Source organism: Plecotus auritus (genome assembly GCF_963455305.1).
Source record: "Plecotus auritus genome assembly, chromosome: 11".
NCBI classification, from domain to species: domain Eukaryota; kingdom Metazoa; phylum Chordata; class Mammalia; order Chiroptera; family Vespertilionidae; genus Plecotus; species Plecotus auritus.
This window is the reverse complement of record NC_137777.1, coordinates 37,402,751-37,419,699: the sequence shown is the minus strand read 5'-3', so window position 1 is coordinate 37,419,699 and position 16,949 is coordinate 37,402,751. Positions and strand designations below refer to the sequence as shown.

Sequence of the window (16,949 nt, the reverse complement as noted above, 5' to 3'; positions counted from 1 at the left end):
AAAAAGTGGATTCCCTATGTTGTTAACATGCCAAATCTAAGTCTGAACTAAATAGCCAGCCATTCATCCACTTGTTCATCAAGTTTTCATTGAGTGTTTATTATGTGCCAGGTACTGAGCCAGGCAGAAGGCAAACAGAGTTGAACAAACCAGAACTCGGGCCTCCATGAGCTCCCAGTTTCTGAGCCATTCCCTAAGCACAATCGGGCAGATCTCTCTTCCTGCTGGCCTTTCGCAGCCCCACTGTCAGAGCACAGATATGCAGCTCAAACTAGAACAAGAATTCCTAAGGCACCAACTAGCATTTCTTAAGACAATTTAGATTTCCACAAAGAAATTGTGTTATAAAGGCTGACAACACTCATTTTTATTATGGGGAATACTTTCCCTGTAGCTAATCTTTCAAAATGGGTTGACCAAGAAGACCAATGCATATAACAAAAACCTAGTAAATATGGTAAAATCACAGGAGGTGAATATTTTAGAGACTTATCAGGAAGGAGGTCCTTCTATAAGGGGAGATTGAAATATTGAAACGGTTTTCTAGTGTGGTGTTAAGGAAGCCACACCCCTAGGAGTTCAATCTTGGGTTACACTTCTGTGGAGTCTTACTTACCTCAATAGTTTTACAGGTGTCCTCCAACTGGCTGATCACTCCCTGGACTCGATCATTGCTTCCCACAAGAACAGCAATGCCATCACTGAGCTCAGACTAATGACGAGAAAAGAGGGGTGCAAGATATTAGGGATTTTCTAGTCAGCACTGATTGTGAATTAATCATAGTATTTTCCTCATGGGTTCTTAACCTAGGATCCATAAAACCCAAAGGAGGAACAGAGAGTCTCAGGAGGTCCGTGAACCTCCTAATCTTGTAAATAAATTCCGTATGGATGAGTATAGAAATGCATTTGTGTGAGGAGAGGCTTCATATTTTTCATCAAATTCTTACCAGACTGTGACCCTGTTAAAAACATTAAGAATGCTAATTATAGGCCATAGATAGAAAATAGCATATTCAAGCTAAAGAATTCTAAGGATTGTTTATAAATTGAATGGAGCCCAATATGTGACATCAGGAACAGAAAATAAATGATTTGCTGAGTACAGCTGAGGATTAGTTTTACTAGGGAAATGTATATAGTGATTACCATTCATCTATTCCCTTATACTTATTCAACATATACTTATCATGCGCCTTCTATGTGCTAGGTGTACACATACTCGTGTACTAGACTAAGTCACTACAATGTAACTTGAAACTACTAACATTCAACTGGTTCTAGGGGAAATTCCTTTCAGGCTCTTGATGCAAAGAGATTCCATTGTTTGTACTTACTCCCTTCCCAAGGTTGGCTAAGGAGCACGAAGGAACACAGAATGGGGAAGTAAGAGATCTACCTGCTTGGTCCAACTCTGCCTTTAACTTCTCTATGATGTTGTGCAAAATGTGTAATCTAATTTTCTCACACTTTAAGTGACAAGAGTAGTAGTTGTAAAACAATTTAAAGCTGCAGAATGCTTTCTTCAAATGGAATAAATGGATGAAAGTGAAGCTATTTTGGCCAAACAGGAGTGGGGTAGAAGTCCTGACATCTATCCTTCTGTTCATCCCTCCTGAGTCTCCGGGCTCTGAGGGAAGCAGTGTGAAACTGGTACTAGTCAGTTCTAGTACACTAAGACTAGGGGTAGAAGGAAAGGAGGAATAAATCACAATTAAATTAAAAAATAAATGTTATAGACGTCTTATGAAATACTGCATTTTTAGCAGTTAGTACTCACTGGTGGGAACTGGTGTTGCCCAAAAGTTTGGCTTCCAAATTTGAAACTCAGTAAAACACTGAGCAAATGTGAAATCTATGATTCTAACAGAAAAAAAAAAATTGAGGTGTCTAGAGTGGCTACACCTATTTGAGCATGTGACTCCACATTTATTTGGAACAAATGGATAAGTTCCTACTTGTCCATGGGTGAGACCATATTGGCAGGTTGGTGGTAAACTGGTAGAGATGCTGCATTTGGTCAGAATGAGGGGACTGAGACTGAGACCCTGGGTTGGGGGTACTCAGAGGAGGCCTTTCATCAACTGGCCTAGGGCGAAAGGCTAGAAGGTGGGTTTAACCTAGTGTTGAGGGTCAGCCCAGCAATGTTTTATCTATTTTTAAAATATGTTTTTATTGATTTCAGAGAGGAAGGGAGAGAGAGAGAGAGAGAAACATCAGTGATGAGAGAGAATCATTGATCGGCTGTCTCCTGCACACCCCACACCGGGGATCGAGCCCACAACTCAGGCATGTGCCCTTGACTGAAATCAAACCCAGGACCCTTCATCCCACAGGCCCACACTCTATCCACTGAACCAAACCAGCTAGGGCCCAGCAATGTTTTAAATTGTTCTTAAAGAAATGCCATTCATTGTATCTCTCCTGTACTAGGAGTGGAGGAAATCGGGGGTGGGGGTGGGGGTGTGGAGAGTGGGGGGGAAGAAATCTTTTGTTGGTAAATGAAGAAAAATATTCTGTGACTGGAGTAAAAAGGTATCCTTTTCTTATCTGTAGTCTGAACTTCAATTAATGTTTGAGCAGTTGGAGCTCAGATTCCTGTAACACTGTTCATCTTCAGCAACCTCCAAAGGGCGCAAAAACACAACCCTTCCCCTCCAATCCCCTTCTTGACCGCCCCCCTCCCCTACCCACCCCCACTCCCGCATCCCTTCCCTCTCTGGTCTTCCCCACCACCCTCCAGAGACTCAAACATGAAGTCATGGGCACGCAGCATCCCTTCCCACTGGACCCTCTATCCTTCCTGTGTCAAGGGGCTGCAGAGGAGGGGCAGGAGGGAGTCCATTACCTTCTGCCTCTGGAACACGTGAGTGAGGGGAGCCACCTGGCAGTCCTTGTGTGCCCCAAAGATCTTGCACAGAGAGCAGGTGGGCACCTCGCAGTTTAGACAGTAGATGTTGATGCGCTCCTCTTCATGCTCCTCGCACCTGGGCTGGTCCGACTTCTTTTCTGGTCTGGGAGGAGGTAGCAGATAAATGTGTCAGCTCCCAATGGGGCAGAGCCGAGATGGGTGATCAGCATTGCAAATCCCAACTAGCCCCTGTACTCAACAGCAACCCATTCCAGAGGGCTCCCAGAGCCCTCCAAATTCAGTTTCCTTACAGTGATGTGCCTGGGGTGGTAGAGAGTGATCTGTAGCATTTGCCAACTTCCGTGGTGTTGAGTATTCCCAGCATGGCAAATTTCAAGTTATGGTGTGTGTGTGTGTGTGTGTGTGTGTGTGTGTGTGTGTGTGTGTGTAAGAGATCAACCAAAGGACTTGTATGCATATAACCATACCAATGGACACAGACAGGAGGGGGTGAGGGCACGTGCTGGAGGGTGGGGGTGACCGGGGAGAGGTCAATGGGGGGAAAAGGAGACATATGTAATACTATATGTAATACTTTAAACAATAAAGAATTTTTAAAAAAACAACTAGTGCAATTCCTGTAAACTAAATGTAATTAACTTCCTGAGGACTTGGCAGTGGTTAGTGGTTAGGAGTGGGCAGTATGTGCTCAGGGAATGTGAACAATTATACTGAATAGGCAATCAGAAAAATGCAAAACGCTGTTCTGGGACATAGTGAGTGTTGGAAGTGCAAATCTCACAGGTAATCCCCAAGTTTTAGTTTTCCCAACAGGTCAACACCAGCTAAAACTTTTCGAGCTACAGCAGCTAATAATGAAGCATCGGATTTGTAAATGCTAGAGAGAAGATGAACAAGCAATAAAGAAACAGTGAGGGAGGGGTGACAAGTCATTGCTACTTAAGGATAACCTGTTAGCTGTGGAATCACCTGTAGTGTCCAAAATTCATAGCGCATGATAGCACCCTGTATATTCCCCTAACGGTCAGCATGGCTTAGATGTTATGATCAAGATAAAAATTGTACCAAGTTGCCCTAGCTGGTTTGGTTCAGTGGACAGAGTGTTGGACCACAGACTGAAGGGTCCCGGGTTCGATTCCCATTGAGGGCACATGCCCAGCTTGTGGGCTTGATATGGGGTAGGGGAGTGTGTGCAAGAGGCAGCCAATCAATGAGTCTCTGTCATTATTGATGTTTCTATCTCTCCCTTTTACTTTCTCTCTGAAATCAATAAAAAATATTTTTTAAAAAAATTACACCAAGTTGTAGTGCTTTAGGTTCCTTCTGGTGAGTATGGTGGGAGGTGTGGATGTAGCTGACTCACACAAAAATCTGGAATTTTTATATATCTTATCTAAAGACTGAGGCTGATGATAAGTATTTGAAAAATTTAAATACAAATCCAAAACCTTGCCAAACACATGGTTATTTAGAAGCATCTCAGATTTGAAACTGAATATTTTTTTAGCTGTTATCAAGATCTACTTTAAAAACACTGCAGGTTTTTATGGACCATGATATCAATATAAGGGATTATGACCAGCATTGTTAAAATAAAATAGCCAATACTATGAACTGCATGTAGTAAGAATAAGTATTGATATGTGAAACTTTTGTTTCAGTGTACATGTATGTATGTACATACATATGTGTGTGAGTGTGTGTGTATATATATATATATATATATATACACACTCACACACCTTTACATACATGGATGGATGTAGGTATACATGAAATAAATATTTTGTTTCAGATATACCTACATCCATCCATGTATGTAAAGGTCACTAGATCACAAAGCAAAATATACTTCCTAAGTGATACATGAATTAAGATGTTTGAAAACCAGTAATATTGATGTGTGGTATAATATAGGTGCAGACCCAGAACTCAGAGAAAGTCAGTGAATGTGCCAATTTACATCTATAAATTCCTAAGTTGAAGTTGAGTGCTTGAGACTGGGAGAAGTCCTGGGTCTGGTAAGGAAATTGTATGGCCTGCCAGCTTCAAAATTTCAGAATCTGATTTTTATAAAAGGAATTTTTGCCTGGTCTCATAGCAATACGTTTTCCATGAAGTCTGTGACCTCCAGACTTGATTTCTGCCATATGCCTGGAAGCTACAGAGGAAAATAAACCAAAACAGAGAACATTTATCTCCCCTCCCAGATCTGCCTGTTTCCTCCACTAGAATGTGAGTTCCATGAGGGCAGAGGGTCTGTCTTCTTTTTTGATGGGTCCCCGGGGCCCGGGCCAAAGTTTTGCATAGAGTGGGTGCTCAGTAAATATTTATTGAATGAATGAGTGAGAACTGAAAGAGAATTTGCCAGATTAATAGATAGCACTCCCCATTAATCAAACCACTCATCTGGAAAAGGCATGTGAGATATGGGGAAAGCCCCGGGTCACTGGGCTCTTATGAGTGGTTAGGAGACCAGACAACAGCCTAAAGACTCCATTGATAAAAGACAAAGCCCTCTGGGGGTTGTGAGGAGACTGGGAGTGGTGATTTGGTCTTTGATTGGTCAAAGGTTTCTCCACCTCTAAAACTTTCTCCCTCATGTGTTTCCACCTCATAGTAAATATCAAGCAAGTGTCTGGAGCACACTTACTGAAAAATGGCATAGGCGATGCTATTGCAGCTCACCTCTCTCTGACACTTCCTGTGGGCAGCCTTCATCCCTGTGCTGTTCTGATGTCAACAACTCTGACCACAGACAATGTTATAGAACTCAGGTATATTCAGTATATACACTTAAGACAAGGAAATAGCCATAGGTTCTCTGTTTAGTTTTTTATTGTGATTATTTGTTTTTTGTAATGCAATAGACTAAGAACTACTTCTCATGTCCCTTATTAGGTTTTTCTTGTTTAGGTGGCAATGTAGGTCCACAAGCATTCCCCACTTATAAATGAGTATATAATGAAAATCTTTAGACAACTTAAAAGATATAACAGACTTGGGACAAGCATGGTGTGTAGAAGGAAGATGTAAATGCCCTTTCCTAACAAGAGGGTAGCCAAGCTCACAGTTGTGGTTCAGGGCTCAGTGCCAAATGCTGGCAGTGGCCCTAGCCATTCAGTGCAGGCTAGACTCAAGAAGTCCGTAGACTGCACTCTCTGGTCTCTGAGGTTGCTGTGACCATCCTACAGTTTTCTGAAGGTTGGGCATCTGGTCTTAAAGAGGCATTTCAGGCAGTACCTTTAGAGTCAAAGCTTAATTCTAATTCAGCTTCTCCATGTGGTAGCTGCGTGGCCTCAAGCAAGTTATTTCAGGCTCAGCTTTTACTCATATTTAAAAACTGGGCTAAGGGTCTTCTAATTAAATATGGCAGAATTTAAATAAACATATTCATTTGTCTATTTATGTTTCCTGTTGAAGTCCTACTAAAACAAGAGGCCTGGTAGTACTATTTGAATGTTTAAAATTATACATATGAATTACTATGAGTAAAATATTGAAAACTTTAAATAAGGTAATAATAATAATAATTAACCACAACCTCACAGGATTGTTGTGATAATTTAAGAATTACACATGATCCATGTGTAAAGCACCCTGAACAGTGGTTGACATATACTCCATATGTATTAGTTTGACTTCCTATATTTTAAAGTTAATTATTATGTTCATTATTAATATCAGCAAAATTAGTTCCTGCTCTTGTCATTCCCCCCCTAACTGTGCCTAATTCAACACCATGCAGAATTCTAGATAAAAAGGCCAAGTTTTGTCCAGACCAACAATTTCTAGCCTTTCTGTAGGAGGTCAAAGTTCACCAGCTTCTCCCCTTTCTGCCCCCAACCCCAATGACTGTGGGTCAGAGCTGGGTTTATCTCATTCTATATATCCCAGGTTATTCCAGAGTCACCTAATATATCCTAAGATTCAGGATTCTGAGCTGATAAGGCTTCCAGACACTAAGGAACAACTGGGTTTCTGCCCAAATATTTGTCTGAGCCCTTTGTGCAACCTGTGGTTTTGTTACCAAATAAAAATGTCCCAAAGGCAAGTCTCAAGTTTAAAAAACAACAGCATAAGAAGAATTCAATAATCACAGAAATACCCTTAGTACACTCGGATATGAGCTTCATTGCTGGACATTTGGTTCATTGCTTTTATACAATTTGCTCACCTGGGCACTATTTTTGACACATGTACCACACAGATTTTATAGTTAACTAAGGTGTCTTGTAGTTTTACTAATGCTACAAATTTTAACATCTCCTCTTCTCTGGACTTCATAACAACTATTGTTATTTCACATGTTTCAAGGTCTTGCTGTGGCAAGTAGAAAAATGGAAAATCATTGCAATAACTAGAACATGTAGGAAGGTTCTGTAGTAGGCATGGAATCAGTTATTATATAAACTTCCTTAATAACTGGTTGATAACTCACTGGCTGGTTAACTTTTTTAAAGAGATAGTGTGTGTATTTGCATTTTAAATTAATGAAATACAATGAAATCCAAGCAACAGCAACAATAGGACTTCCTTTCTTCTCAAGAGACTTTTGACTCAAGGGAAATAGTCGACTACGTATCTCTGCAATATGTCATCAGCAATCATTCTTCTTCCCCAGTTCCATCTATATCCTATCTCATTTAGTTTTGAATCATAAGCAGAAACTAATAGCTATAGTGATTATACTAATTATATGTTCGATTTATAAAGCAGCTTTCCTTCTAAGAGTGCAAGGCTCTCAGAGGCATGCAGATGTTCCATAAATACATGCCTTCTAATTAGAATCACAATGAGGTCATTTCTAAATGGTCTTAATATTGCTATCAAGCTTTGTGGACCCGCCTGACCTGCATACAATTGAAGGAGGGCTCTTCATACCATGCCTTCTAGGAATGAATTCTCACAGTGTTGACTCTAGGAAAAGAACTCTGTAGCCAATATGATTTGATGAAGAAGAAGCCTCCTCCCCTTTAAATGATCAGATGTATATACTGCATATCAATCAATCAATAGGTAAATGCTAATAGTATGCAGTAAATACAATCTAGAGATAGGGAAACATAACCTGAACTCCATTTTTATTTTTCTCCCATGTCTCTACACTTTAAGTTGCTAAAGGCCAGGACTATATCTTGCCTTGCAATTTTCAGAGTCAATTCCATGACATGTTAGAGGATTTTGTTTTTATTATCATCTAGATAATTTTAAGATGAGACTGTATGAACTAGGAATGGACTATTTGGGAAGATGCCATTTCTGTAATTTCCTATAAAGTTTTATGCGATAAATTTTTGGCTATGTTGAATCTGGAGCTACAAAAATCCTGTGAAGTACAGAAATGGCCACACTGAATGTAATACAAAGCTTTGGGTGGAGCAGCATTATGCCTCTTTCAATGTCACCATTTGGACTGGATTAGTGTTGAATTACTTCATTCTTAAATTGATACAAAAGCTTGGTCACTATCTCCCTTCTCCCTTCCCATGAGCAACTCTCAATCCCACTGGAAAAGACTGACTTAGAAAAACATTTTGCTATAAAGCAATTAGCCTGTGATTGCTAAACAAGCATTCAGTGTAGTGACACACTAAAACAACCAATCAAATAAATAAAAACAAGCTTCCAATGGATTTGATACATGGAAGAACCATACCTGGTGGACTCCTGCTTATAGATGTCAATGATATTTTCCACCAGCAGGTTCCTCTGAAGTCCATATATCCCATGTCTGTCCAAAACCACTTCGTGCCTACAGGATGGGCAGCGGAATCGGCCTCCTGATGCCACCGTGGTGCCTCCTCTTGTGGGCAAGTACGGGTTAGAGGCCTGTTCTTGCCAAGCAAGAAAAGAGGAATTGAGTAATGCCATGGATAGCTTTTCTGAGACACCTCTTCATTCTCTGTTACTACAAACAACATCAACTTCTACTTTAAGCTTGCCATAAGATAATCCCTTAGGGCCTTATCGGCAAGTAGTCCTAAAACACAGGCCCAGCTCCCATCCACAGTCAACTGCAATGTATCATTTTCACCATGAGGTAATTTTCCATCCAGTGTTTTCATAACCAAAAGTTCCCAGCCAGAAACTCTAACATTAATGTATTGGATAGTAATTCATTTACAAATTTGAAACAGATTCCATTTAAAAAACACACACACAAATTTGATTCGTAGCATTGAAATAAGAGGAGGCTAACAGCAAAGCACAAAGCAAATCATTAATTTTTTTCTTGAAAATGAATGCAGCCTTTTAAAGTTTTCTAAAGGAATTCACCTCAAAGTTAAGCACTTGATTCCGAGGAATCTTTTCCACTCCTACATTCCAAACAAACCTACCTGGAAGATATCACTGGCGCATTTCCTACACAGGTTATGCTGACAGGGAAGAATGACCACAGGCTTCGTGAACATCTCCAAGCAGATGGGACAGATGAGTTGCTTCTCCAAGTTGTCCATGGTCTGCTGCTCTTTGGAAAAAGACTTATAATTCAAAGATGCGCTCATCTCCTAGCCGTCACAGTGTGCACCACCAGGGAAAGGGTGCTCCAAATGGTCTCTACAAGTGTTTCCTGGAAATAATTCCAAGGATTGTGTGATCAAGTGTCCTTCATGTTTCTTTCCGTGGAGGACATTGTTTCAGGCCCAGGTTTGGAGTGGGAGCTGGGGCTGTTTTTAGCAGCGGGAGTCATGTGACAGAAGGCTTACTTGTCCATATAAGCCAGTGACAGGAGGACAGATTCTGACAGGTGACATACAACAGGAGCCAACATTCCTACCCCAGGGAGTGAAAAGAGTGGGAAGGAGGATTACAAACTCCATTTAGACGGGGTTGTGAGGAGATGGAGGTCGAAGCAGACAGCTGTCAACAACAAATGAGCATGCCGAGGAGTCACAGAGCCCTGCCCTCTGTGATTCTCTGGTAGGACGTGGTGACGGGTTTCTCCGGGACCCGGGGAAAATGCAGCCCAGGCAAGACTCTGACTGTAAAATGAATGCCATTTCTGCCCTGAGAATTTAGAAAGTGAGTTATCCAAGTAGCATGATCATATCATCTCAGGTGAAAATAAACCATGCCTTGAAAATCATTATCCCAGCTTCATAAGGACAATCATTGAAAAGACGTGCTCAGTATTAAATATTACATCTTCGCAAGGGTTGTGGCATGGAAAACATTCTAACTTAAAAGCTGATTTCAAATCTTTTCACTATGAAAGTGTCTACAAAGTAAAAAAAAAAAAAAATCAAATAACAGTGGATGTTTCAATTAAAAGCTGTGTAATAAAACTCCAGGGTGTTCTTTTCTGTTTTACATTGCTTTTCCTCTTCCTTAACCTTTTGTCATCCTGTACCCTCACTCCCACCCCTACACACACCCCAAAATACAAAGAAAAGGGAACAATCTTTAAAAGGTTAAAACAGTTTGCAATGACTGTCAGTAATGAGGTAGTAACTGGCACCTGGGGTAGCAGACCCATGGTCCCATTTTGACATACGATGGGTGACAGATATCAGTGCCATTGCCAACTAAAGGGAAAATGAAGTCCTGCTTCCATACCTGTTTCTTATCTGGTCTGAAATCCCTACACCCCTTTGCATTTGCTTTGTCCTCCAAGTTGATTTTTTTAAATGCTAGTTTCCTGGTGGTTTCTGATATTCTTGATCTGGTCTGTTATTTGCCAAGATTTTGTGAAACAACTGTTTCATTAATATATATTTCATTAAAATTTTTAAATTAGATTAAAAATGAAAAAGAAATGCATGTCTATTTTTATGTGATGAATTTGCAGCTTCATTCCTCTTTGATTTTAAAAACATCAAACAATGAAGATACTTTGTTAACATATCCCTGATGTGTACTTAATTACCGGTAGAGACTAGGTAGGTGTGACTGGTTAAGTGTGGTCTTAATGCTGTGTTTACTGAGAGCTTATTGAGAATCTAAAAAGCTCCATTAACTAATAATAAGTTATATATATTCATAAACGTATCAGGGATCTTTGGAGAATTTTGTTATTCTTTTCAATATCTATTTAGCAACTATAGTGAAGAAGGGAATTGGTAGAATCTTTTTACTGTTTTAATTCAGTTCAGTCAGCCTGGGCAGTTAATTGTGTTTATCATTGTGTGAGCTATGAAGGTCTGAACACAATAAAAGAAAGTTTCTACTCTAAAAGCCCTTGCGACCTAAAAAAAAGTACTTAGCCCAGCTGGCGTGGCTTAGTGGTTGAACATCGATTTATGAACCAGGAGGTCATGGTTTGATTCCTGGTCAGGGCATATGCCCAGGTTGTGGGCTCGATCCCCAGTGGGGGGAGAGGAGGGGTTATAGGAGGCAGCCAATCAATGATTCTCTCTCATCATTGATGCTTTGATCTCTCCCTCTCCCTTCTTCTCTGAAACCAATAAAAATATATTTAAATAATAATAATAAAGAAAGAAAAGCACTTAAGCTAATGATATACTATAGTATAGCAGGGTCTCCTTATAAGAGGAATTCATTCTTTCAAAAAACATTCATTGAGTGTTTATCATGTGTTTCCATTGTGCTGGGCTCTGGGAATTGAAAGACAAAGTAGACACAGGTTATTGTCCTCAAGGAGCTCAGTCTAATAGTAGAGATGAGGCATGCATATGCAGAACCACAGTACAAGACAACATGTTATAAAGAGCTACAGAATTTCAGAGCTGGAGGAGTTAGGAGGACTTCATGGGTGGGGTAGCATTGAATTGATCCACTGAGGAATTTAGGTGGGTCATAGGTGGGGCTTCCTAAGAGAAGGCACAGAAGCAAAGACTGTGAGCACCGGAGAGCTGGGAATGCCCAGAGCTGTATGGTGCTTTGGGATGGAGTGCCGAGCATAGTGCTGGCTCATTGGCAGGCCAGGCACACCAGGCTAAAGGGTTTTCAACACTTAATAAATTAGACAACAGGAAATTGTTAAAAGTTTCTCTGAGGGATGTTTCCATGAGAGCTGTGCATTGGCTAGATTATAATCTCACAGTGGTGGTTGGAACAGATAAAAATGACAGTGACCTGGCTAAAGACCAGATGGGAGGTTGTTGCCAATAGCCTGGGTGAAAGGTCACAAAGCCCTGGCACCAGGCGATGGCAGTGGGGAAGGAAAGGAGGAAATGGACTCTGGGTTGACTACCAAAGTAGAACTCACAGAGATGATTCAGATGCCCTGAGTCTGAGCAACGAGCAATGATGTGGGAGGCTGCACAGTGAGTCAGAGACAGGCCTATTCCGCACTGATGGCCTCCTCGCTTTGTGATCTCAGGGAACTGACCTCACCCAGCTGGATTTCAGTTCTCTTATCGATAAGTGAGAGCACTTCAGAACCTAATTTAGCAGAATTAGTAGGGAAACCCCTCTCCCCTCTGAAACAGTATTAATTTTGACATAGAAAATCCCCAATTTGATTATTTAACATAGAGTTAGTCCCTATCCTCTCCTCTTTTTCCCTCTACTCCTTCTTGCTCTCTGCCTTTTACTGTTTCTTAGAATTGCCTCTGGAGGCTACACAGGAAACAAGAAAGAATCCCATAGGAATATGAGTGAAGCTGATGGGTAATTATTTCCTTTTCCTCCTCATCTGCTTTTCTCCATTCCTCCATCCTCCCTGCTCTCAGAGACCAGCAATCTATAGGGTGGGCATGTGAGCTGAGAATGGGACATGGGAGTAGCACTCTGTTCTAGGGAGGAACCAGAAAATTTTAGTCCACTCCCAAATCATTCACATAGTCTGAGAGACAGGTAGAATTCTGGAACTGAATCAGAATTAAAGTCTGGTTCAAGTCGTTGGGATTTGGGGTGGACTTGGGCCTCCACAGAGACATGAAAACCAGCTTAATCTCCTGAAGGTATCCTGGACTCTATAGGAGGTGGTGCATGACTTCCTCCCCTTTTCCTACCCCATCCCTCCCCCACACTAGGACAAGGGGTTGAAGCCAAATGGGAGCAATAAGTTGGAAGCCTCAAATGCCCCTCATGCCTGAGTCTCACTAGACGGGGGCAGGAGTATGTTTAGACATTAGAAGCTGAAGCAAAACCACCACTGTTCTCACCTCCTCCAGCAGTTTCCCAATCCCCCAGGTTAAGTCAGAGGATGAAAGATGCGTCTCTAAGAACCTGAGTAATTCATCAAACAAAACAGAACTGTTGGTCAGATAGAGATAAAGGGAAGTAAAACATAGATACAGTTTGAAGTAAAGCGCAAGGCAGAGAGGCCCTACTGGAAGAGAAAACAAGAATTGCCTTATAACAAGGACTCAGCTCATGGCATCTAAAAAATACTTAACATTTTCCTTCTGTCTACATTGTCAGTCTTTTCGGTTTAGCTGTCTATCTGCCAATAGACAGTTTGGATATGTGGTTTTTAAATTTCTAATGAAAAAAATTTACAAAATCTAAAATTAGAAATGAACTACTTTGAAAAGTACTTAACAGAAGCCAACACTATGGCATTTCTTTCATTAGATAGTTTGCAGACTTCTGGCTGAAAGCTTTTTTTTTTCATATTGATAATTACTCCTTTTCCAAATCTGTTGTTTATAAATTTTACTTCATCATAAATATCTCTGAGGAAATGTTTGAAAACCAACATATTGTACTTCCCTCTGAATATTCCTTGGCATAATCCACATGCCAGAAATAAACAGTGACTACCAAAAAGGAGCAAATATTTTAGCTAAGGCTTTCCACTGGCCATGTATGAACTCCTCACCTTGGCTCCAGGCCCTCCTTGACTCTATCCTCAGTATATACAGTTCCCCCCTACCTCCCTTCTACCCCAGTGTCCTAATTTCTCTGAATTCACTCTTGCCTTCTGCAATCTATTTCTCATATGTCACTCCCTATTTAAATCCCATTAATGGTCATATTACCCCTAGGATAAAGATATTAATCTTCCCTGTGATCCCTAAGGCCTGATCTGGCCCTTACCTATCTCTCTGACCTAACTATCCAATAGAAATAAGATCTGAGTGACATATATGCGCTATATATATGATTTAAATTTCCAGTAGCCACATTGAAAATCAGAAACAAATGGAATTATTTCATTAATATATTCTATTTAACCCCCAAACAGATCAACTATTATCATTTTAACATGTGATCAATATTTTTAAAAAATGAGTTATCTGTAAATATAGTTTTACTTCTTTACTTCTTCCTTTCCAATCTAGAAGTGTTCTACTTCATTTTTCTTGCCTTATTACACTCACTAGAAACCCTAGAATGGACATCCTTGCTTTGTTCCTGATCTTAGGAGAAAAGCATTCATACTGTGAAGTATAGTGTTAGCTGTGTTTTTCACTGATGTCCCTTATCAGTTTGAAGAAGTTCCCTTCTAAGTCTACTGACAGTTTTAAAAATCTGGAATGGATGTTGAATTTTGTCAAATACTTTTCAGCATCTATTGAAATGATCATGTGGGTTTTCTTCTTTAGTCTGTTTAGTATGATGAATTAATGTTGATTTTGGAATGTTGAACCACATTTATATTCTTGGAATAAATCCCACTTTGTCATGAATTCCATTCCACATCCGAGTTGCTGATTTTGAGATCTTGTTTGAATTCTTGCTCACTCATCTGCCCTAAACATGTGTTCTCCACCTGGATTTTGGATGCATACCTTCCCATTCTTTTGACTTATTGATCATTTCTTGTTCTTTTAGTAATTTATAGTTTCACTGCCAGCTCCTCCTGTCAGCCATCTAGAACACCCGAAATTTGGGACATATCATCTGATAAAATGATACCTTACTTTGTAATTTGTTTCCCCCAAAATGATGAGGGTTATATTTTAAGTGAATCACTATGCATTTCATTGAAAGACTTTATTGAAAAGAATAAAATGAGATAAAAACACTGTCCTAAAAAAATGAAAGATATACCATAAAATACAACAGATTGTACACATTGGTAACAAAAATGTACAGGTTGCCTGGAACCCTAAAATGGACATTGGATAAAAGAATGATCATTTGTTAATTGTAATCCTAAATAAATAAATAAATAAATAATACCTCCGCCTTTGTCTAGATTCCAGACTCTAGAAGATTTATTTTTGTGTTTAGAATTGCAGTGTGAGTTCAACAGCTTTTTTTGTGGCTGTAGTCTAGAAAATTAGGGTATGGAGAACTTATTGCCAGAAGAGCCTTTGTGTGTATTCTGCTCAATCTCTGAATCTTTCAGTGAGTGTATGTGTGTTTTTGTTTAACTTTCCTCTAATTAATCCCCTTGGTGCTGATCTCTCTTTTAACTCTCCACAGTTATTTCCCAGGGACCCAGAAGAAAAAAAATGGCATTAGAACTCTCCTCCATCAGCAAGCGCTGGGTTCAGGCCATTCTCCATTTGGTCACCTTTCCTTAGGTACACATTACCTTATATTCAGATTTGTCTAGCCAGCAACCTCACTGTACACAGTTGAAATGGAGCAGAATAGTCCTCGCTTCCACAGCTCAACCTAAATTTAAAGTAGTCAGCTCACTTTTCCAAGTTCTCTGTTTTTTGTTTGTTTTTGCTAGTGTTTATTTTCCATTTGTCAGCTATTGTAAGTACGGGCAGCTTAGTCCTGGATGAATCCCTGGAAGTGCAGCCATCAATCGGAAATCACAAAGGAATTGAAATGGCAAGATGTGACAGTAATCTGTCACCATTTTAGGAGAGAAAAAAACAAAAACGATTTCATCAACTTCCCAAATAAGTGGGTCTAAACTTTTAAAACTTGAAGGATAAACGATGAACACCCATAACCCTTGTCTGAAAGTTTTATAGAGCGGTAACTTCAAACTACCTGTACCCTTCACTTGCCCTATGGGTGACTTTCAGCAACATTTTAATTGAGAATAGAAAGAAAAACGAGGTTAGAGGGGAAAAAGTTGGAGGATGCGGGCATCGATCCCGCTACCTCTCGCATGCTAAGCGAGCGCTCTACCATTTGAGCTAATCCCCCACTGCTGACGAAGGCGCCTTATCTCTTCCCCTAGAGAGAGGTCAGCATACGTAGTCACAAAGATAAACATTCTTTGATCTCATTCCTGACCTTCCTCACAACCGAGGCCAAAGAAACAAAACACAGATGTCTCTCCTTCGAGCCGGAATCGAACCAGCGACCTAAGGATGACAGCGGATTCACATCTACAGTCCTCCGCTCTACCAGCTGAGCTATCGAAGGGAGCAAAGAAATTCCGTCCTGACTCTTCTCATAACTTTCAGATATTTCTTCGCTTTGGTGTACTTTCTACCACGTTTCCTTCCTGATTCCCAGGTCCCTGGAGCATAAAACCTTCCATGTGGCCCTCCCACCTCCTCCCGCAGCCCGGGGCCGCGGCAGGCGCTCGGGCGCCCGCCCTGCCGGGACGCTGAGGAAGAAGTCCGAGGCCCCGGGAGCCCGCGGCGTGACCGCGCTGGCTTTCTCCGCGAGGCTCGGGAGCCCGGAAACGCCAAGGACGACTTGGAAACTTGCAGAAGGCTGCGTCCTGGCACCTCCGGCCGAGCGCAGACTCACTGCCGCGTTCGGAACTTGGACGGCAGCGCCCGCTTCCGGGTTCGCAGAAGGCTTCACAAGGGAGCCGCGGCCCTGGGCCCAAACTGGAGCGCAAGTGCTAGAAATTCCAAATGTTCTTTGTAATGTAATGTATATTAGAGAAATGTAACCATGGAAAGGACTTTAACCACAGAAAGTTGGTGGAGAAAATAAAAAGCGCACTTGTCTCCTTCGAGCCGGAATCGAACCAGCGACCTAAGGATGACTCATGATTCAGAAATCAACTACAGTCCTCCGCTCTACCAGCTGAGCTATCGAAGGGACGGGCGACCAAGGCCCGCCTCCTGAGATTCAATATAAAAAGTAGAGCGCACCCAACCCTTGACAGAGGCGGATTTGCGCAGGCGTAATACAGGGGTGGGAACAGAACGTGCTGCGTCGTTGTGCGCGTGCGCAGAAAGGTAGTAAGTCTTTGCTCACGGGAGCTCTTTACCTGGGGTGTCCACCTCGGGTGTCTGAGACGTGTGGTGCTAGGACTCAGGGATTCCGACGCCAACCCTGCTTGCCTGGCGCC

The 16,949-nt window shown here is 41.2% G+C and overlaps 1 protein-coding gene across 2 annotated transcripts in view; it reads right to left on the bottom strand.

Moving 5' to 3' along the window:
* The window catches only part of TRIM55 (tripartite motif containing 55), a gene marked incomplete at its 3' end in the record, with an annotated part of 38,943 nt that extends 29,411 nt beyond the window's left edge, over positions 1-9,532 (bottom strand). For both annotated transcript variants that reach the window (XM_080646792.1, XM_080646793.1), the window contains exons 1-4: positions 9,214-9,532; positions 8,532-8,704; positions 2,849-3,014; positions 617-712 (exon numbers count right to left, since the gene is read on the bottom strand). In XM_080646792.1, the coding sequence (XP_080502918.1) occupies positions 617-712; positions 2,849-3,014; positions 8,532-8,704; positions 9,214-9,381 (603 nt within the window). In that variant the 5' untranslated portion in view covers positions 9,382-9,532. The remainder of the gene's footprint in view (positions 1-616; positions 713-2,848; positions 3,015-8,531; positions 8,705-9,213) is intronic.
* Positions 9,533-16,949: the final 7,417 nt, after the last annotated feature.